The 21,716-nt window shown below is 52.0% G+C and overlaps 1 protein-coding gene across 2 annotated transcripts in view; it reads right to left on the bottom strand.

The window, feature by feature from the left end:
- The window catches only part of MTOR (mechanistic target of rapamycin kinase), a 157,920-nt gene that overhangs the window by 37,411 nt on the left and 98,793 nt on the right, over positions 1–21,716 (bottom strand). For both annotated transcript variants that reach the window (XM_060170910.1, XM_060170911.1), the window contains 7 exons: positions 20,070–20,209; positions 11,690–11,790; positions 9,442–9,557; positions 6,990–7,067; positions 6,681–6,788; positions 785–910; positions 559–690 (listed from right to left, as the gene is read on the bottom strand). In XM_060170910.1, coding sequence (XP_060026893.1) covers positions 559–690; positions 785–910; positions 6,681–6,788; positions 6,990–7,067; positions 9,442–9,557; positions 11,690–11,790; positions 20,070–20,209 — 801 coding nt within the window. The remainder of the gene's footprint in view (positions 1–558; positions 691–784; positions 911–6,680; positions 6,789–6,989; positions 7,068–9,441; positions 9,558–11,689; positions 11,791–20,069; positions 20,210–21,716) is intronic.

The raw sequence follows: 21,716 nt of genomic DNA, 5'->3' as shown, positions 1-21,716 counted from the left end.
TATGGCCCTAGGAGAGCTCCATGGATGGTAGAGCAGTGCTATGCTCCCTCTCCTTCCTCTCTGAGACAAAGTGAAACCAAACAGCAGACAGTCCCACCAGAAGCCGCATCTATTTCCCGCCGGCCTGTGCTGCTTCTGGGACCTCCCTTCCTGGCGTCTGCACTGCACTCTGGGTGTTGCTGCCTCTGGATCCCAGACTACTGACAGGAAAGGAGACCAGCAGTCTGAAAAGCCAGGCTGGCCTTCTGACACAGACTCACAGACCAGCCTGTGAGTTCACAAACAGGCCACGGCCCCTGCCACCCCCACCCCCACCCCCAGCAGACCACTGCCTCCTGGGCAAGGCACACCCGGCTGCCAAGACCTCAGTCACCGCATTCCCTGTTTCCGCCCGGCATCCACAGGCCCCCGGGACACGGTTCACCCTTCTGAAATCAGGAGCGAGACCCTGGCCTGGTGTGGGGTCTGGGCGCTGCTTGCTGGCCTTGAGGAGGCAGCCTCGTGGCCTAGGGGCTTTCTGCAGCGGCCCGGCCCAGCCCGGTGTGGGGCGGAACAGACCTTGCGGGAGCTCTTCCACATGTTTTTCATGTAGGCGTAGGTCACTTGGGGATGAAGCGTTGGCAGAGGTTGGTCGAGCTGGCGAGACGGGTCGACTCCCAGAAGCAGCACTAAGGTTTTATGAGCCAGAGCCTGAAGAACGAGAGGCTGGTGGTGAGCGGGGCTGGACAGGGGACCCTTCCCATGGCACCCTCCTCCGACCTCACCCCCGGGGCGGGGGGCCTACCAGCCGGCCGCTCTTGCCACACAGGCTGGCGTACTTGAGCCAGGTCCTCATGTCCTCATGGGGGTTGACCACGAGGGAGCGCACCATAAGAATCTTCTGCCAGTCTTCCACAATCCGCTGACAGCCCTGGACATTCACAAGGAAGGGTTAGCTGCGCGCCCTGCTAGATCTTAACTTCCTGCAAGCAAACCCACTCGGAATCCAGACATTTGTTCTGGAGGCCGAGAGACAGTCATTCCAGTACAGTGCATGCCTTACCCTGCGTGAAGCCCCAAGCTCTGAGCCCTGGAACCACACGGGAGCACCACAGCACCAGGAGAGACTCCCCAGGTGGTGGAGCAGAGCTGACACGCCCCTCCCTTTCCCTCTCGCTAAAATAAAGAGAATGAACAAGTTGGCCTAGAGTCATAGATTGCCAGGTAAGGCCCCCACATTACCGAGGCGTTCCCTTTTTTAAAAGGTTTGCTTATTTTGGGAATGCGGTGGGGTGGGGCAGGCCAGGCCACGGAATGAATATGTAACCAGACTTCTGAACCAGGGCTGCACTACTGTGCCACCTCTGGGCACAAAACACTCACTTTTCACACTCAACTTTCTCAAGGGAGAGAAAGAGAGAGAGGTAATGGGAAGAAGACACACAAAGAACTTCGAAAGGCCTGGAGCTTGTAGGGGCAGGAGGTGGCACGCGGGGCGCTCCGTACCGTGTGCATAGTCGCCACACGTGAAGGCCTGGGTTCAAGCCCTCGGTCTCCACCTGCAGGGGGAAACTTCACGAGTGGTAAAGCTGGGCTGCAGGCGTCTCTCTGCCTGTCCGTCTCCCTCCCTACTTCCCCCAACCTTCTCAGTTTCTGTCTCTTCAACAAGGAAGAGAAAAGAAAGAAACCGGGGAGCTGAGTGCTGCTGGGAGGGGTGGATGCTGCGTGTGCGGGCACCAGACCCCAGCGGTGACTTTGAGGAGAACAAGGAGAACCTGGGGCTTGTGCCTGGGCTCTGCCACGTCCTAGCCTGTGACCTCAGACAAGTCACGGCTGTGGAGTGGGAGGGGGCGGTGCCAGCTTCTCGGGGCTACAGAGCAGGGTTGAATGAACTAACTATGCACGGGGGGGGGGGGGGAGGGCAAAAAGGCCTGTTTCTGGATCACAAATAATGCTTGCTTTCCTCTTTTATTTTTTTCCCTTGGGGTGTGTGTGTTCTAGGGACGAGTCCGAGGTCTTGGGTCCCAGGGACCGAGCTTCACGTATGTGACCTGTCACCGAGTCGCACACCCGGCCCACACACTGGCTCGTCAGAAAAACCATCACGTGTTTTCACATAGAAAAACACATCGTGCCTTTGCTGACGATCCAACAGTACATTTTAAGAGATTCATTGTATTTATTAACCAGAGCATCACCCTGAGGTGTAGCCATACTGGGGGACCGAACCTGGGGCCTCACATGTTAAGTTCTGTCCTTTACTGCTGTGCCGTCTGCTTTTGTTTATTAGACAGAAACGGAGAAACTGAGAGGGGAGGGGAGGCAGAGAGGGAGAGAGAGAGAGAGACGCTTGCAGCCCAGCTTCACCACTCGTGAAGTTTCCCCCTGCAGGTGGAGACCGAGGGCTTGAACCCAGGCCTTCACGTGTGGCAACTATGCACACACTCGTGAAGCTTCCCCCCCCCCCCCCGCACATGGGGACCGGGGGCTCGAACCCAGGTCCTTGCACACTGTCATGTGTGCGCTTAACTGGGTGTGCCGCCATCTGGCCAATAAAGAATGCCTTTATTTATTTATTTATTTATTTATTTATTTATTTATACCAGAGCACTGCTCAGCTCTTGCTTATGATGGTGCGAAGGACTGAGCCTGGGACTGGGGCCTCAGGCAGGAGAGTCTCCTTGGATAAGCACATGCTATCTGCCCTGCTGATACTTTTACTTTATTGGGGGGGGGGGGGGTCATAGCTGAGGTCACACTCTGCTCCAGACTGATCTTTTCCCAGAGGCACTGAGTGCTTGGAAAAGTCATGACACATCTTTGCACAGAAAAAATACGTCATGATTTTTCCAACAACACCAGAGCTCCCCAGTGTGGTGGGGACCAGGCTCCGGCCCGGCTGCACTCACGACCAGGCTACTTCGTGAGCTCTTCTGCTGTCTCCTGCTTTGCTCTTCATTCAGAGACAGAGAGGGAGAGACACCGTAGCTCTACTTCCCCCCGGTGCCAGGGCGCTGCCCATATGGCGCTGGGGTCTGAACCTGGCCCGTGAGCATGGCAAGACGGGCACCTCTCTGTGCCACCCTTGTGCAGGGGACACGCCCACCTCCTCCATGCTAAGGTTGCTTTAGTGTGTGTGCGGTCACAGCAAGCAACCCGGTGTGTTTTTTAAATATTCCTTTATTTTAGGTCGAGGCAGAGAGGTTGAGAGGGGAGGTGAGAGAGAGGGAGAGAAAGAGGCACCTGCAGCTCTGCTTCACTGCTCATGAAGCCCCCCACCCCCACCCGCAGGTAGGGACCAGGTCTTTACACACTATGACAAGTATACCCTGCCAGACGTGCCACCACCAACTCCTAATCCATGTTTAACTTCACTTTTGTTTAATCTCTCTGCTTGAAAACGACTATAACTGAGAAATTAAATTTGACATGCATCACTCAAAAATTTAAGAACTGATTATGTATAAAAGAAGTACATATGATTACAATTTCAAACTGCGTTATTTGCGAGCTGTCGGTGTTTATATTTCTGGCTTACTGGCTAAATTACTGAAGTCTGAACGTGAGCTAAGCTTTCGGGCTTTGTCCACTTTTTCACCCTTTCTTCTTCATCCTTACTTGTCTCAGATCAAACTGCAGAGCAAAGGACAAGCAGGAGCTCACGTACGCATATAAAGCGCTGCAGACAAAAAGCAGAGCTGGTGTTTATCAAAGGGTCACGCTGACTTCACACAGCAAAACTACTGGGGCCGGTGGTGGCTTGGCCGGGTGCATACATTACAGTGCACAGGACCCGGGTTTGAGCCCCTGGTCTCCCCCTGCAGGGGGACAACTTCATGAGTAATGAAACAGTGCTGCGTCTCTTTCTCTTTCCCTCACTATCACCCCCTTTGTCTCTCTAACCCTCCCTCTCTCTCTCTCTCTCCTAATGAGTGGCTGGGCAGGCTGTGAGGTCAGCAGAGCACCGGACGTGCAGGCCTGAGGCCCAGTGCTTGGTCCCCAGCATCGAATACGGCTGAGGGATGCTCTGGTTCTCTTTCATTAAATAAAAAGCCGAGGCTCCTGAGTGAAGGAAGCTCTCTTTCCCACCTTCGTCGGTAAGCTTCCGGCTGGAGAGACAAGCCACCAGGGGAGGCAGGTTTCTGAGGTCACTTAGCCAACAAATTCCATGGAGAAAGGCCTAGCAACAATCTAGCACCAGAGACCGAAGTCATTAATATGCAAAAGGATGCAATCTGGGCCTTAATAATGAACATCTCAGAGGGGCTAGGCAGTGGCACACCCAGCTAAGCGCACACATTGCCATGCACAAGGACCTGGGTTCGAGTCCTGGCTCCGCACCTGCAGACCGGAAGCTTCATAAGTGGTGAAGCAGGTCTGCAGGTGTCTTTTTCCCTCTCTCCTCCATTGCCTCAATTTCTTTCTGTCCTTTCAAGTCAAACAGAAAGGGCAGGGGGTCCTCCCTTTGGCTGTCAGGAGCAGTGGGTTCCTAGTGCCAGGAACTAACCCTGGAGGCAAAAACAAACCACAGAAACCACACCCATGGCTAGGAGAGACAGAGTAAGCTATGTCGACTTCCTCAGCTGCCCCTGGGGCACTGGCCGGTCTGATCTGAGTGACCTAACCCAGGCAGTCTTCCATCTTCAGCAGGCTGCCGTGTTTTCACAGCAAGCCATCCACGACAGCCAAGTTTCTACCACAAACTTAAAGCTTTCTTCAGGCCCAGACCATCTCTTTCCCTGCCACTAAGTGTGACGGCAGTGAGCCAGGAGAGTCAGGCTCACGGTGATCATGGCATCTTGGACGCAGTGAGGCAGGCAAGGCTGTTCCCTCCTCAGCACTCACTGGCCCGTCTGCCAAAGCTCTGTGTTATAAACATCCACAAGAGTAACCGAAACTCTGCAGATCTGGAAGCTCCTTATCCACCAGCCCCCCCCCCCACACACACACACCACAAATAAAAAGGAATCAGGGTGTGTCCAGCTTGAGTGGGAAACGCCTGCTTTGTAAACTTTTTTAGTGTCTTATAGACAGTTTCCACCAAAACATTCGCCGGCACTTCGTAACTGCTAGTGAGACATGCAGAGAACTGTGCATGCTCAACTCCAAGCACGAGAGGCTCCTCCTCGCAGGCGACCCTGTGCTGAGTTTCCGAGACAGGAAGCAGCATGGAGCAAAAAGGCTTTGTCTCTGCCTCAGCCCCCCTGCAGGGCCTGGAAGCAGGAGCCCTGATGACTGGTCTGGAGACAGAATTTAAATCAGGTGTGGACTGGGGCAAGGGAGCCAGTTTAAGGCTGAGGAGGCTGGTCATGTCAAGAAGGGGACGGGGTGCCTCTCCTACCTCTCCAGGTCACACTGGACTGCTGACCCCTTGAGGGGACTGTCAGGTCTCAGCCTGAAGAGACCAGGATGTGCAGCAACACTGCAGGGGAGCCGGGAAAGCACCCGTGAGGACTCAGCCAGGGGCACCTGCAGCCTGCTGAGACCCTCGCAGTGGTGTTTGCGGGCAGAAACGGCTGCAGGTGGTATCCTGCCAGAAAGGGAGCTGAGGGGAGACCTCAGTGTTGGCTGCAGATGGGAGGCATCGAGGGAGGTTGAAGAGATACGAACCGTGGGTCTACCCCTGAAATTGTTTGATGTGGTGTGGAAAGGAGCCTTGGTGCCAGGACTCTCCAAAGTTCTCCAGGTCTGCCGGGCATGAAGCCAGCTCCCCCTACTCCCCCTGCATTCCTGACACTATGGCCTATTTACATAATCACTGTTTTGCCTGAAAGATCCCCACCCATCCCATTCCTTTGATCTATCCTCTTTGAGACCCGCCCTGCCTGCAAGGTAACATTAATCCCACCAGTTAAAACCATTGCAACAGTTGCCAAGGAAGCTTCCACCTTCCCAGCCCACTTTTGCCTTTCTCCACCCCCTTTCCTAGCCATTTCTGTTTCCGACTTGCCACTTCCGGTTCTATCCTCTAAAAGCGTTGTCTCTGATCAATAAAGGCTGCATTACCTTGCGCCACGTGTTTGGTTCCTGAGTCACCTATTTGCTGCGTTGCTGAGTGAGTAGCAGCCCAGGCTGGCTCCGGCTGAGTTCTCTCCAACCCAGAGAGTATGCGCCTGGGAAGAGGCACCCCACGCTAGCCCGGCACAGGTCACTCTACTGTGCCCGAGGCTGAGGTGTAATCACTGTGTGGTCACAGTTCCCGCTGGCTGACCATCATCACTATGACTGTGGCCTGTGGGGGTCTTCTGCCTGCACTGATGACGTGGCTCATGGTAGACATCCTTACCCCTTTCACTTCAGACAGCACAGTTCACAGAGCTTTATCTGTGTCAGGGGCTTGAGCCTGGGCTGTCACACATGGTAAAGTGTGCATCTGCTGGCTCCTGTATGCATCGCTTACTAAAGACACTTTCTTGGGCCTGGGAAGACAGCCTAATGGTTCTGCCAATGACTTTCATGCCTGAGGCTCCAAGGTTCCTGGCTCAATCTCTAGCACCACCATAAACAGACCCGAACTCTGGTTTTGTTTTTGACGTCATTTTCTCTTATTTCTAGAGCAAAGTAAAAGGCTGGGAGGTTGGTCATTCAGTTAAAGCCTTTGCTTCGCCCTGAATGTGAAGCCAGTCTTGAGGGCGGGGTGCAGCAGCTGAGCAGGAGGGAGGTGGGGAGACCGGGGCTCAGGGGCATCCCCCCAGGCTCACCTGCAATCTCTCCCACCAGATCTGGCGGATGACCTCTCGGCGCTCGGGGACCAGCTTGTACTGGATCACCTCTTCCAGCTCAGAGAGCATGTGGCATGAAACCATGGCCTGGTGGAGAGCAGAGCACATTCCAGCTTAACACTGCAGAATAATCCAGCAAGCCAGGATTCATTCTGGCCACTCCCAGGTGGCATCTGCTGAGAACACAGGGTTTGCTCCCAGCAGCCTGGGAGTGCTCAGCAGCTCACTGTGGACAAGGAACTGAAATGGGCCACTAAGACGCCATGCAAAGTATTAGGTGACACTCACCCCGTAGGCGCGACTGTAGCTCTCGCCAGCCATGGCAGTGAGCTCCGCGTCCAGTAGGTCTCTGGCCTTGTCGATGCACTGTCAGACAAACGAGAATCCTGGAGTTGGCCAGTGAGTGCGGGCTAGTGCTGCTACCCAGAAGCTTCCCAACTAGACGCAGGACCTATCTGCCTGGCCTTTCAGCAGAGGTCAACTCACTGAAGAAGGGGAGACAGCCCCTCCCACACCCGAGCGACTGCAGAGGATGGCTCAAGCCCCACACCTGCGGGGACTCAGGACCGTGGTGGCAGGAGGCTGAGTGTGTACCCGGAAACAGTCGCTGTGTGCTTGTGTGTCAGCAGGCAGCCTGAGGAGCTACCTGCTTTAAGCGCCCCTTGCCGGGCAGGCTGAAACAAGTGTTCAAGTGGCTTCAGGTGGTCCTCTCTGGCTTCCAGACATCTCATCCTCGTGAAGAAGCTCATCTGAAACTGGTAGGGACTGCCCCGTCTCTCCTCTGCAGACATGGGTGTGTGGTGTGTGTCAGACTGAGACTGAGTCTCAGGTCTCATCTCCCTAGCTAAGTCAGAAGCAGGGGCAGACTCAGGGTCAGCTTGGGTCTTCTCTATCTCATCAATTAAAAACCTCTGCTGCTTAATTTGTAATAGCCAAAACCTGGAAGCAACCCAGGTGTCCAACAACAGATGAGTGGCTGAGCAAGTTGTGGTATATATACAATGGAATACTACTCAGCTGTAAAAAATGGTGACTTCACCATTTTCAGCCGATCTTGGATGGACCTTGAAAAAATCATGTTGAGTGAAATAAGTCAGAAACAGAAGGATGAATATGGGATGATCTCACTCTCAGGCCGAAGTTGAAAAACAAGATTAGAAAAGAAAACACAAGTCGAACCTGAAATGGAATTGGAGTATTACACCAAAGTAAAAGACTCTGGGGTGGGTGGGTGGGTGGGAGAATACAGGTCCATGAAAGATGATGAATGACATAGTGGGGGTTGTATTGTTAAATGGGAATCTGGGGAATGTTATGCATGTACAAACTATTGTATTTACTGTTGAATGTAAAACATTAATTCCCAAATAAAGAAATAAATTATTAAAAAAAAGAAATATAAGTAAAAAAATTAAAAATATATAAATAAAATATTAAAAAAAAAAAAAAACCTCTGCTGCTGGGAGTCAGGCAGTAGCGCAGCAGGGACCTGCATAAGGATCCCAGTTCGAGCCCCCGGCTCCCCACCTGCAGGGGAGTCGCTTCACAGGTGGTGAAGCAGGTCTGCAGGTGTCTGTCTTTCTCTCCCCCTCTCTGTCTTCCCCTCCTCTCTCCATTTCTCTCTGTCCTATCCAACAATGACGACATCAATAACAATAATAACTACAACAACAATAAAAAACAAGGGCAACAAAACGGAAAAAATAAACAAAACCTCTGCTGCTTTTCCTCTTCTGAATGCTTAAGGTTAACTGTTGTGACCACACCCCTTCAGGGCTCAGGTCATCTGCCTGGAGGTGCCTGATGTCCTGACGCCCGACAGGATAGAAATACCTCAACCTGCAAGCTCACCAAGGATCTGCAGGTAGAGTGCTAGCCACTTTGGAAGGACATCTATGTGCCCCACATCTGCATGACTCAAGAACTCGGAGGCTGTGAAGAAGTGACCTGCACCCTCTGATCTGCCTTGGTGAAACAGCCAGTAGCAAAGTGGTGAGGACCTGGAGGTGGCGACTCACCTAACCACTATGCTGACCTCACATGCCATCTCATGGCAAGGCCAGGAATCACTCGCCCCTCATAGCAAGGCTGCTCTGGCTAGTACTCTGGAGGCCTTCGTTTCACTGAGCTTTATGTTTCAAAGTCATTTTTAAACAAATATTCTTATTTCACTAGATGTTTCCATGAGAGACAGAGAAAGAGGGGGGGAGAGAGAAGGAGAGAGAGAAGCCAGAGTGCTAAGGATCAAGCCTAGAGTCTCAGAGCAAGTACTGTGCTCTACCAGTCTAAATCATTTCCCCTGGCTGCTCAAAGTCACTTTTTTTAAAGTTTAAAATCTCTCTCTCTCTCTTTTTAAACAGAGCCCTGCTCAACTTTGGCTTATGGTGGTGTAGGGGATTGAACCTGGGACTTTGGAACCTCAGGCATGAGAGTCTGTTTGCATGACCATTATGCTGTCTATCCCCACCCCCAAGTTTAAAATCTCCAATCAGATTTATTAACACAAGAGACAGAGACAGAGATGGGAGGAGGGAGAGGAGGGGGGAGGCCGTCCTCTGGAACATTTGAGGCTGGGTCAAACTCAAGACCTCAAGTTTTCAAGGCCGACACTCCAGCCACTGCACCAGCTCCCAGGTCACACCCTGAGCCAGACTCACAAGTGTCACGGCCGAGTCACAGGCACAAAGGCCGGAGCGACACCCTTGTTCGGCTGGGCGTCTGGGTGTATGCTGGCTCTTACCTGCTGCGCCAAGGAGAAGAGGTCCTGATGGAGGGCCAGCACGGCTCTGTAAAATGCCCCGTCGTGGGTGTCTCGGGGGATCATGCAGGTGTATTCTTCCATGCTGTCCCACTGACCTGGCAAACACCACACAAGCCAAAGTGTTAGGAGGCCACCTGGTGGCATGAAGGGCTCATTGTCATTCTTCGCATTTGGCTTGGGGTGTGTAAAACGCATCAAAAGCTCTCAGAGACCCTCTAGTCTGTGGGGTTGAGGTAAACCGGTGTGACAAAGCCAAGTCCCTTTCCCAAACACGGCAACCTGTTCCTGCCCCAGGACTGGGAGAAGCCACAGGAGCACGGGCCTGCACGTCAAGCAGGTTGAGGGTCCCGGCTCATGAACCCAGAGCCCTTGCAGGCTTCCCAGGTGAGGCGAACAGGTGCCCCTCTACCTGCTAGTGAAGCAGCTCCAGACGGCACCCCAAAAATGACAACTTTCCCACTAATAGCAGCAAACGGCCGTTATGCAGAGAGGGGACGGGACTAGACAGACAGTTTGCCCGTCTCACTCTGGCAGTACCTTTGCCTCAGGAGGGAGGAGATAAATAAAAATTTTAAGAGGTTTTGTTCTAACAGAAAGATGGGCTAGGCCACAGCACAGTGGTCTCTGTGTCGTGCCAGACGGGGAAATGGTTGCGTCTGAGAAGCACTCGCCTCCCTTGGTGGGGAGCAAGACTCAGGCGGCAGCGCTTCCAAGGCCATCTGCAGAAGAGATACCAGCTTCATCAGCTGCCAATGGTAGGGCTGTCTCTTTTACGAGGCATTTCCCTGCCTTTCGCTCCAGACCATCGGCTCACCCATTCTCCATGCCCCTGGGTGAGGCAAATAGCAAAGGATGACTCCTCAGGAAGCAATTTGTTTTTAAAGATGCTCTGGATCCAGCCCAGAGCTCATGAAAGGAAAGGCTATAAGCTCCATGACTCACAGGTATAGAATGAAGGCACAAGCTTATGCAACTTCCCCCTGAAGTTTCCTCAGGACATCCTGGGAACCCTTTCCCTCTCAGCAAGAACAGCCCTGACTGAACTCGCTAATCCTCTCTGCTGCCACCTGGTCACCATCTGCAAAGGTAAGAAAGAAGTCTCTGGGGGGCCGGGCGGTAGCACAGTGGGTAAAGCGCAGGTGGTGCAAAGCGCAAGGACCAGCATAAGGACCCGGGTTTGAGCCCCTGGCTCCCCACCTGCAGGGGAGTCGCTTCACAGGCGGTGAAGCAGGTCTGCAGGTGTCTGTCTTTCTCTCCCCCTCTGTCTTCCCCTCCTCTCTCCATTTCTCTCTGATCTATCCAACAACAACGACATCAACGACAACAATAATAACCACAACAAGGTTACAACAACAAGGGCAACAAAAGAGGAAAAAAATGGCCTCCAGGAGCAGAGGATTCATGGTGCAGGCACTGAGCCCCAGCAATAACCCTGGAGGCAAAAAAATAAAATAAAAATAAAAAGTCTCTGCTGTGGAATCCTCTGGGAGTGGGAACGAGGTTGCTGGGTATTAAGCCAAGTAGAAAAATCAAGTTGTCAGCTGGACATGCACCTTAACCGTGTGCGTGACACGGGCTCGAAGCCTAGCACCCCATGGGAAGGAAGTGCTAGTGCTGAGTAAAGTTCCAGTCCTGTCGTGTCTCTCCTCCCTCTTTCTCTCCCTCTAGCTAATGAAAAGTGACAGCTCAGGAGGTGACACAGTGACACTGCAGGTGGGGAGCCAAGGGCTCAAACCGGAATGCTTATGCCAGTCCTTGCGCTTTGCGCCATTTGCGCTTAACCCACTGCACTACCGCCTGGCCCCCTCTTCCTTTCTCTTTATTCTTGGCTGGGTAAAGATATGGTCACAGGAGCTCCAGCGAACACACTGGATCCTGAGGTAGAAAACAGAAGCGCCATGCGCAGAGGAAATAAGGAAAAGGTTTGTGACGATGGAGCAGAACTCTGGGAATGCCTAGCTCTAGAGTTCGCTCATGCAGGAGGAAAGCCACTGGGAACGTGAGTAAGACCACCAGCCTTGCTGAGCAGAGCACCTTGACTTCGCTGTTTGCTCACCGTCCTCTCCCACGACGAGCCCTATTTCTTCATGGCAAAGTTACCAGGCAGGAAGGGGCTACAGACTCCCTGACAGTCCACGACCCAACCACAACGCCTTACTCTACAGGCGCACCCGCGGCTGCCCCTCCTGACCGGGCCGGGCTGGGCCGCCTCCGAGGGAAGCCTTACCTAGACCCCACGCGGCTGCGGCAGCCATGCGGGCCATCTTGGCTTGTGTCTCGTCGTTCACCAGGGTCCACTTCTCACAGCACTGCTGGTGGAGCTGTCCCCTGAAAGGCAGGAATCGTCCGGCAGGGCTAAGTGAGGTCACCTCCAGACCAGTCCCCCTGAGCCAGCTGGCCGACAGACGGGAAGTCGCCTTTAAGCAGGATCCCATACAAGAAAAGTGCTTATAGGGAGTCGGGCGGTAGCGCAGAGGGTTAAGCGCAGGTGGCGCAGAGTGCAAGGACCGGCGTAAGGATCCCAGTTCGAGCCCCCGGCTCCCCACCTGCAGGGGAGTCGCTTCACAGGTGGTGAAGCAGGTCTGCAGGTGTCTGTCTCTCTCTCCCCCTCTCTGTCTTCCCCTCTTCTCTTCATTTCTCTCTGTCCTATCCAACAACAACAACTACAACAATAAAAAACAACAAGGGCAACAAAAGGGAATAAATAAGTAAATAAATAATTTAAAAAAAGAAAAGAAAGAAAAGCACTTATAACTGGGTCAAACAGAAGTGACTGGGGACTACATCCCATAGCCGACCCCTCTGCCAGTACTGCCCAGCTTCTCTCCCACACCGGGGAGCTCCAGGCTCTTGCCCTTGGCAGGTCTGAAGAGCAACACCTGGACATTCACTCTGGGCTCAAAGCTATGGGGAGAGCTGGCAACTCTCCATGACATGATAGAAGACTGCGGCCTGAAATCTGACTCTCATGAGACCAGTCCACACAGGAGGAGGAGGCTGCACGGTGTGTGGCCGGCCACAGGGACCATGAGTCCAGATGCAGCTCACTTCTGGGTCACGGCTCTGAGAGTGAGTAAGGTATGTGAGGCCGAGATGCGGTGAGTGCCGCACAGGCCCCAGGACTCTCAAAACCAGAGCCGTCCCGCTGACTGTTGAGGCCCTGCCCTCCACACCCCCTGCTACTGTGCAGATGTGAGCCTGTGCTTCCCAGAAAGCTCGGCTAGGAAGCTGCACGGTTGCCCGCTTCTCAAAGAGACGGTGCATTCTGTTTTGATTTGGTGAGGGGAGCAGAGTCGAGAGAAACACAGGGAAGGCCCGTGTGGCTAAGTCACACCGCGGCATGAGGGGACAGACAAGGACCGGGCAGAGGCCAAGTCAGCAGTGGAGGGATGAGGCTGAGGAGAAGACCCAGTGAGCACACCTGGGACAACTGCTCAAAAGGCCGTGGGGCTGGGGAGACAACGTCATGGTTCTGCAAGACCCCTAAGCCCGAGGCTCTTAAGTCCCAGGTTCAATCCCCAGCACTAGCATAAGCTAGAGCTGAACAGTGCTCTGGTACCTGCTTGTCTCTGATTAAAAAGAAGGACACACACACACACACACACACAAACTATCTAGCAGGGTGCACACTAGCTTCCTCTCTCTCTTTCTGGTACACAATCAAGAAAGCTAAGGGGACAAAGCATTCTGGCTCAACAGAGGGGCCAAGTGAGACTGCAGGTGGGTAGGCAGTGTCATCCTGTCCTGTGCGACCCAGTGACAGAAGTCTGACAGAGCTCAGTGCGTCCTGCCATCCAGGCTCAGAAACCTTCCCTGAGGGCACAGCTCCCATACTGTCTTGAAAGCCTTGCAGGACTCCTCCCAGTGGACTGCTTGGTATCACTCTGAGTGACAGGTCTGGACTGGGGTCAGACAACATAAATTTTGAACACATTTCTTTTTTTATTTAAATTTTTAAAAAAATATTTATTTGTTTATTCCCTTTTGTTGCCCTTGTTTTAATTGTTGTAGTTATTATTGTTACTGATGTCATTGTTGGATAGGACAGAGAGAAATGGAGAGAGGAGGGGAAGACAGAGAGGGGGAGAGAAAGACAGACACCTGCAGACCTGCTTCACCGCCTGTGAAGTGACTCCCCTGCAGGTGGGAAGCCGGGGGCTTGAACTGGCATCCTTAGGCCGGTCCTTGTGCTTTGCGCCACGTGCGCTTAACCCGCTGCACTACCACCCGACTCCCATGAACACATTTGTAGGTGGCAGTGCTGTGGTCTTGGCGTTGGTGTGAGAACCCCTGGCTCACAGCACAGAAACATGATCTGGGCAGCCTGGGAAATGGCGCAGTGGACAGAGTGCTGAGCTGGTTAGCATGAAATCTCAAGCTTGAGCCCGAGCAAATATGCCAAAGTGACACCCTGGTTCTCTCATGTTAGTATATAGGAAGTGTCGGGGCTGGGCAGTGGAGCACACAGTGAACAGACATGTCACAGCGCACAAAGACCCTGGTTCAGTCCCCCCAGGACCCAGCTTCAGGGTGGGAAGCTTCACAAGTGGCGAGGCAGGGTTGTAGGCATCTCTCCCTCTTTATCTTCCCCTCCCTGCTCACTTTCTCTCCTTCTTCATAAAAAAAAAAAAAATAGATAAAATATTTTAAAAAGTGTTTTTCTTAATTTTTTTTTTTTTTTTGCTAAGGCTTTGCTTTGCTGAGGCTTCACACCTGCATGATTTCACCACTCCTGATGAATTCTTAAAATAAAGACTTCTTTCTTCTTTGATATTTATTTATTGGATAGAGACAGCCAGAAATCAAGAGGGAAGGGGGTGATAGAGAAGACGAGAGACCGAGAGACACCTGCAGCCTTGCTTCACCTCGCACACACAAGGCGGAGATGCCCAGAGGCATCTATAAAGAGCATTTACTATAGAGAGTGCAGAATGCACCAAAGCCCAATTTTCCGGGGCGGTGTGGGAAAGAACAAAATAGACGAGAAGAAACACGCCACTTTGTGGGGAAAACACTGGGACAGCAGTTCTGACACTTCCTCCTGTACTACGAGGAGTGAGCCAAGGCCCTCCTCCAGCACCTGGCTCTCCTCACTTGTGCACAGCACACACTTGCAAGTGTCCTCTCAAAGCCAGGGAGGTAGCTCGGCTCCTCGGGGCACAGACCTTGGGCGCCTGAGACCCAGGTTCAATCCCTAACATTGCCAGATTCCAGAACTGAGCAGTGCTTTGGTCTTTATTTTTTTTAAATTCCCTTTTGTTGCCCTTGTTTTATTGTTGTAGTTGTTGGATAGGACAGAGAGAAATGGAGAGAGGAGGGGAAGAAAGAGAATAGGAGAGAAAGACAGACACCTGCAGACCTGCTTCACCGCTTGTGAAGCGACTCCCCTGTAGGTGGGGAGCCGGGGGCTCGAACCAGATCCTTACGCTGGTCCTTGTGCTTTGTGCCACGTGCGCTTAACCCGCTGCGCTACTGCCCGACTCCCTGCTTTGGTCTTTCTTTCTCACACATACATGCTTGTTTTTATTTATTTATTTTGGACAACAGAAAATTGAGAAGGGAAAGGAAGGTAGTGGAGAAGAGAGATGGCATCACACCAAAGTCAGGCCTGAGGGCAAGACAAAAGCAGAAAAGCAAAGGTTGGGTGGTCCGGGAGGTGGCGCAGTGTTTAGATAAAGTACTGGATTCTCAAGCATGAGGTCCTGAGTTCAATCCCAGCAGCACACATACCAGAGTGCTGGCTGGTTCTTTCTTTCTCTCCTATATTTATTGTTAATAAAATTCTTTTATTATTATTACTATCTTTATTTGATAGAGACAGCCAGGCACTGAGAGGAAGGAGGAGACAGAGAGGGCTCTCCCTCTGTCTAGACAGAGAGACACCTGCAGCTCTGCTTCATGGCTCATGAAGAAACTGCCCCTGTAGGCGGGGACGAAGGCCTGGACCTGGGTCCTTGCGTGCTGCCATGCCCGCTCTCCCAGATGTGCCACTGTCCGGCCCCTCTCTCTCTACACTCAGTTATCTGGGGCAGACGAGCACGAGAAAAGGGGCGGTCTTGGCCCAGTGGCACCGCAGACCATTCTCAGAGTTATTGCTCGGAACACCTGCCTCTGGCCTGCCCAAGTGGACTTAGAGCAGAGGCAGTTTAAAGACTGTGCTCGAAACAGGACTGAGTGAATAAGCCATCTCAGAAACCTGCCTGATGAGGAGAATGATCCCGCTGCTCTCTGATCTGGAAGGAATCTCTCCCGGTCGGCAGTGCTAGCCGCTTATTCTTTATAGGTAATTATAAAACTGAAATAGACCCAAGGGCCCCCGAGTAGATGGGGCCAGGGGCTTCACCGCCAGGAAGGCCAATCACTCTGGTCTCGAGACCTCAGGTGACCATGCCCATCTTTTTATTTCTTATTTAATTATATTTATTTATTTTCCCTTTTATTGCCCTTGTTTTTATTGTTGTTGTAGTTATTATTGTTGTCGTCGTTGTTGGATAGGACAGAGAGAAATGGAGAGAGGAGGGGAAGACAGAGAGGAGGAGAGAAAGACAGACACCTGCAGACCTGCTTCACCGCCTGTGAAGCGACTCCCCTGCAGGTGGAAAGCCGGGGGCTTGAACCGGGATCCTCATGCCGGTCCTTACGCTTTGTGCCACATGCGCTTAACCCACTGTGCTATCACCCGACTCCCCATGCCCATCTTTTCACTGCAACCCAGGCTATCACTGGGGCTGAGTGCTGGCATAGTGAATTCACTACTCCTGGAGGTTTTGGTTTTTTTTAATAATAGGTATATAGAAAGAGAAGAGAGAAAGGGGAGATAGAAAGAGTATAAAAGAGACATTTGTCAGGTTTCCCCTTTTCAGACGGAGACCGGGGCCTAGAACCTGGGTCGCTGCCCGTGGTTAACATGCTCTCTGCCAGATGTGTCACTACCCAGCCCCTACTAGATCCATTTCTTTCTTTCTTTTTAATTACAATCTTTAAACATTTTTAATGTTTTTATTTCCTATGAATAGAGACACAGAAGTATTGAGAGGGGAGGAGAGGTAGAGAGGGAAAGAGACAGAGTCACCTGCAGCCTGGCTCCTCCTCTTGTGAAGCCTCCCCCCTGCAGGTCTGTGTCTATTTCTATTAGACACTGGGGTACTTATGACTTTGATGGAAGTTGAATTTGAAGTATGGTTCTTTTTTTAAAAAATATTTATTTATTTATTCCCTTTGGTTGCCCTTGTTGTTTTATTATTGTAATTATTATTATTGTTGCTGTTGTTACTGATGTCATCGTTGTTGGATAGGGCAGAGAGAAATGGAGAGAGGAGGGGAAGACAAAGAGAGGGGGAGAGAGAGACAGACACCTGCAGACCTGCTTCACTGCCTGTGAAGCGACTCCCCTGCAGGTGGGGAGCTGGGAGCTCGAAATGGGATCCTTATGTTGGTCCTTGCACTTTGTGCCACCTGTGCTTAACCCGCTGTGCTACCATCCGACTCCTTCTATCTTGTTTTTAATCTTTTAATATTTAACTGTATGATAATCAGTTTGAAAGTAGGGAGGCTTTTTTTTTTTTTTGAAATGACGGTGATTCTATTCTATTTTATTAACATGCCTGCATTTTGCTTTAGATCTGCACTGTTCACCAGAGGTCTCTGCAGTGATGAGAACGCTCTCCATTCACACTGCTGAATATGCTACATGTGGTTCTCAACATTTGAGATGTAGCTGCTAGCAATTAAATTTTATTTAAATTTTAGGATATTCATTTATTTACTAATTAACTAGAGAGAGAAAGAGAGGATAACTAGGTCACCACTGCGGCATATATAATCCCGGGGGCAAGCCAGGCCCTCTGCCTGCTGCAACACCTCCCAGACGGGGCTGTGGAGCCGGCACAGCGATACTCAGAGGTTTCCCCCGCCAGAGGCCCCAGGGTCCCAGGCTCCGTCACCAGTCCCACCAGAAGCCAGAGGTGAGAACGGCTCTGGTCTCTGTCTCTGTCTTTAAAATACTGAGACAAGCAAACACCCTGAGATCGCAATTCCATTTAGTTTAAAAACTTCCTGTGTTTATCATCTTGTATTATGCAATTCAGATGCTTGTCGGACATTTTAAAAGTCTACTGGGGCTGGGAGCAGCGCAGAGGAGAAACACTGGGCACGCAGGCAGAAGGTCTTGACTTCAACCCCTAGCACAAGGGCCAGAGTGATGCTCTAGTTTCTTCTCTCCTTCTTGTTAATAAATAAAAGTATTTTGTTATCTTTATTCATTTATTGAATAGAGCCAGCCGGAAATTGAGAGGGAAGGGGAGACAGAGAGGGAGAGAGACAGAGAGACTCCTGAAATACTGCTTCATGCCTTGTGAAGCTACAGGTGGGGACCGGGGCTTGAACCCAGGTCCTTGCACACTGTAAGATGTGAGCTCAACCAGGTGCGCCACCACCCGGCCCAAATAAAAGTGTTCTCTTTAAAGTCTAGCACACATCTATGAAATAGGTTTGGCAAAACACGTCTCCTCAGTATACTGAGGGGAATGAACAGTATCTGGCTCTTCCTGGAGGTGAAGTCAGACAAACCCACTTCAGGTCCCTGAAGCTGCTCTGTGTGCACATGAGAGCCAATGTCTACAGCCGAACTCATTCGCATAGCACTTCATGCAGCACAGAACAACACCTTTCACCTTGGGACTAAAATAACTTTCTTTTAAGAAATAAAAACAGTACTCAGCAGGTTAAGCGCAGGTGGCGCAAAGCGCAAGAACCGACAGAAGGATCCCAGTTCGAGCCCCTGGCTCCCCACCTGCAGGGGAGTCGCTTCACAGGCGGTAAAGCAGGTCTGCAGGTGTCTGTCTTTCTCTCCTCCTCTCTGTCTTCCCCTCCTCTCTCCATTTCTCTCTGTCCTATCCAACAATGATGACATCATCAACCACAATAATAATAACTACAACAATAAAACAACAAGGGCAAAAAAAGGGAATAATATATATATATATATATATATATATATATATATATATATATATAAATAAAAACAGTCATCATTTACCAAAAGATTATCTGTAAATCACAGAAAGTGCATTTAGTGAGAGATAGTGATCTCTCTTAGCAGTCTTACTTTGGTTTCTTCAAGAATATTTTTAAGGCTTTTCCAAGTCCGGTTTGTAAACAAAGCAGGCACGGTGCAGCCAGAGGTCCTGGTCAGAGCCACAGCCTGGCCCAGCCAGCTCAAAGCTCAAAGCAAGGTGCGGAGCAGCGTGAATGTGTGTGGCCACGAGGTGTCCACCTCCTCTCCTCCTCCTGTTCTGTCACCCAACCTCAGCCCCTCCTCCAGGACTCTCCTCTACTGCCCTCTCCACTGGCCTGTCTCACCAGCCTCACTCTGGACTCCTGGAGCCTTTACTGTGCTGGCCGAGCAGCAAACATCTAGTGAAAGGCACCTGAAGCGTACAGTCATTTGTTTTCCCCACAGTCATTAGCAAGAGCTGCTTAAAAAGAGCAGAAAACCAAGGTTGGAGAGTAAGGCCGAGGCCACTCGGTTGAAGTCAGATGCCGGCAGAAGGAGGTGTAATGCCCATGGTAAAGCTCGCCTAAGCCTGTCTTCTTTTAGCACACCACAAAGTTAAATTAATAAAGGGGAGGGGGTCAGACAGTGGCGGACATGGTAGAGCAGACATGTCAGTTCACAACCCAGGTTCAAGCCCGATTCTCCCTGCCAGGGGAAGCTTCATGAGAGGTGAAGCAGTGCTGCAAGTCTCTCTCTCTCTCCTTCCTTGTCTCTCCCTTTTCTCTCAATTTCCCAATCCAAATAAATAAGAGCCATTCTATTTAGTTCTGAGACAGAAGAGTGAGAGAAAAACACCAAAGTGACAGATGATTCTTGGGAAGATGCCAAGTGAAACAACAGAAGTCTTAGGTGTGAAATCCATAGGGAAGCCTTTCCCACCCAGACAGAGATGGAGCCTGCAGGGGCCACGCAGCCAGTGGTGGCAGTCACCAACCCCCCCCCCCCCCAGACAGGGACGGAGCCTGCAGGGGCCACGCATCCAGCAGTAGTCACCAACACCCCCCCCCCCCCCAGACAGGGACGGAGCCTGCAGGGGCCATGCAGCCAGCAGCAGTCACCAACCACCACCACCCCCCAGACAGGGATGGAGCCTGCAGGGGCCACGCAGCCAGCAGCAGTCACCAACCACCCCCTCAGACAGGGACGGAGCCTGCAGGGGCCATGCAGCCAGCAGCAGTCACCAACCACCACCACCCCCCAGACAGGGATGGAGCCTGCAGGGGCCACGCAGCCAGCAGCAGTCACCAACCACCCCCTCAGACAGGGACGGAGCCTGCAGGGGCCATGCAGCCAGCAGCAGTCACCAACCACCCCCCCAGACAGGGATAGAGCCTGCAGAGGCCATGCAGCCAGTGGCGGCAGTCACCAACCACCCCCTCAGACAGGGACGGAGCCTGCAGGGGCCACGCAGCCAGCAGCAGTCACCAACCACCCCCCAGGATAGGGACGGAGCCTGCAGGGGCCACGCAGCCAGCAGCAGTCACCAACCCCCCCCCCCCCCCAGACAGGGATGGAGCCTGCAGGGGCCATGTAGCCGGCAGCGGCAGCTCACCATTCCCCCAAGGCCTCCAGGCAGCGCATACGGCCCAGCATGAGCTCGGGGTCTTCCTTGTTGGTGTCCATTTTCTTATCGTAGGCTACGAGGGCATCCTCCCACTCATGCAGCTTTTCATACCAGGTAGCCTGGATCTCCTGTCGAGGAAAGACAGAGGACGGCTGTGAGGCACAGAGTACAAGTCAGCACATTCCAGTCCACACTGCCTGCTCCCGGGCTATGAACACACATGTCACAGTTCTGACCGACAAGGCTTCAGAGTAGCTGGAGGTGTGTTTGCCCAAGGGGGGGATGCCGGCTTCCTGGTCACCAGTGGACAACCTGGGCCTTGGATAAGCTGAGAGCAGATGCAGGCCGTGCTCCTTCTGCACATGCCCAGACATGGGGCCAGCAGAATCCTTCCAGGTGGGGATGTGAGGCCAGGCCACATCTACCTATTTGCTGGCAGCAAGTGATCACATTTTAAAAGCTCTTGATTCTCTGTGTTCCTTAATACATTTTTTAAAATATATTATCTTTATTTATTTATTGGATAGAAAGAACCAGAAACGGAGAGGAATGGGGGAGAGAGGGGGATAGAGACAGAGAAACACCTGCAGCACTGCTTCACCACTCGTGAAGCTTTCCTCCTGCAGGTGGGGACTGGGGGCTTGAAGCCAGGTCCTTGTGCACTGTTAACATGTGCGCTCAACCAGGTGGACCACCACGCAGCCCCTCTTAATGCGTTTTAAAATGTTCTGGAGATAATAATATAAAATACAATATAGCACTGCTGTTTAAACTTCTCTGGAAAGTATTTCCCAGTTCTTGTAGAGACTCGCATCTGACGTTCCCTTCTGTTTAGTGCCTGGCAGTTCAGCTGGTGTCAGGGTCCAAAGGGCGGATCCATCACCCAAGGACAGTGAGCCCTGCGGAGACTCAGGGCGGGTCACATGAGCAGGAGCTATCTCAGTCAGAAGCTGTGGCCTACAGCTCTGCAAATGGCGAGCAGGCTGGCCTCTTCCTCTGTCCGCCCTCCACCTCAGTCTGCCTTCAGGGTTTCACCACCTCCTTAGGACATGACTATTTTCTTAAACCAGGGTCAGGTAGTAGCTCTCTAGGGTTTTCTTAAGCGACCCTGTGATTCCACAGGACTTGGCGTACCTGCGGCAGGGCCCACCTCACTCCCCCACTTTCCAACACTCCTTCACAGCTCAGTCTTCACCGAGGCACACACACACACGACCAGCTGCTCCAAGTTCTCTGGAAGGATTATGCTTTCTGATCTTTTTTTTTGTCTCCAAGGTTATCATTGAGGCCTGGTGTCTGCACTATGAATCCACTGCTCCTGGAGACTATTTTTTCCCTTTTGTTGCCCTTGTTGTTTATCATTGTTGTTGTTATTATTGTTGCCATTGCTGTCGTTGTTGGATAGGACAGAGAGAAATGGAGAGAGGAAGGGGAGACAGAGAAGGGGAGAGAAAGATAGACACCTGCAGACCTGCTTCACCATTAATGAAGCAACCCCCTTGCAGGTGGGGAGCTGGGGCTCAAACCAGGATCCTTACGCCAGTCCCTGCACTTTGCACCACGTGTGCTTAACCCACTGTGCTACTGCCTGGCCCCCACTTTCTGATCTTTTTAATTTTACATTCTATCATTTTC

Source organism: Erinaceus europaeus, chromosome 13 (assembly GCF_950295315.1).
Source record: "Erinaceus europaeus chromosome 13, mEriEur2.1, whole genome shotgun sequence".
Classification (NCBI taxonomy): Eukaryota; Metazoa; Chordata; class Mammalia; order Eulipotyphla; family Erinaceidae; genus Erinaceus; species Erinaceus europaeus.
The sequence above is the reverse complement of the archived record's forward strand: the minus strand, read 5'-3'. Positions and strand labels throughout refer to the sequence as shown.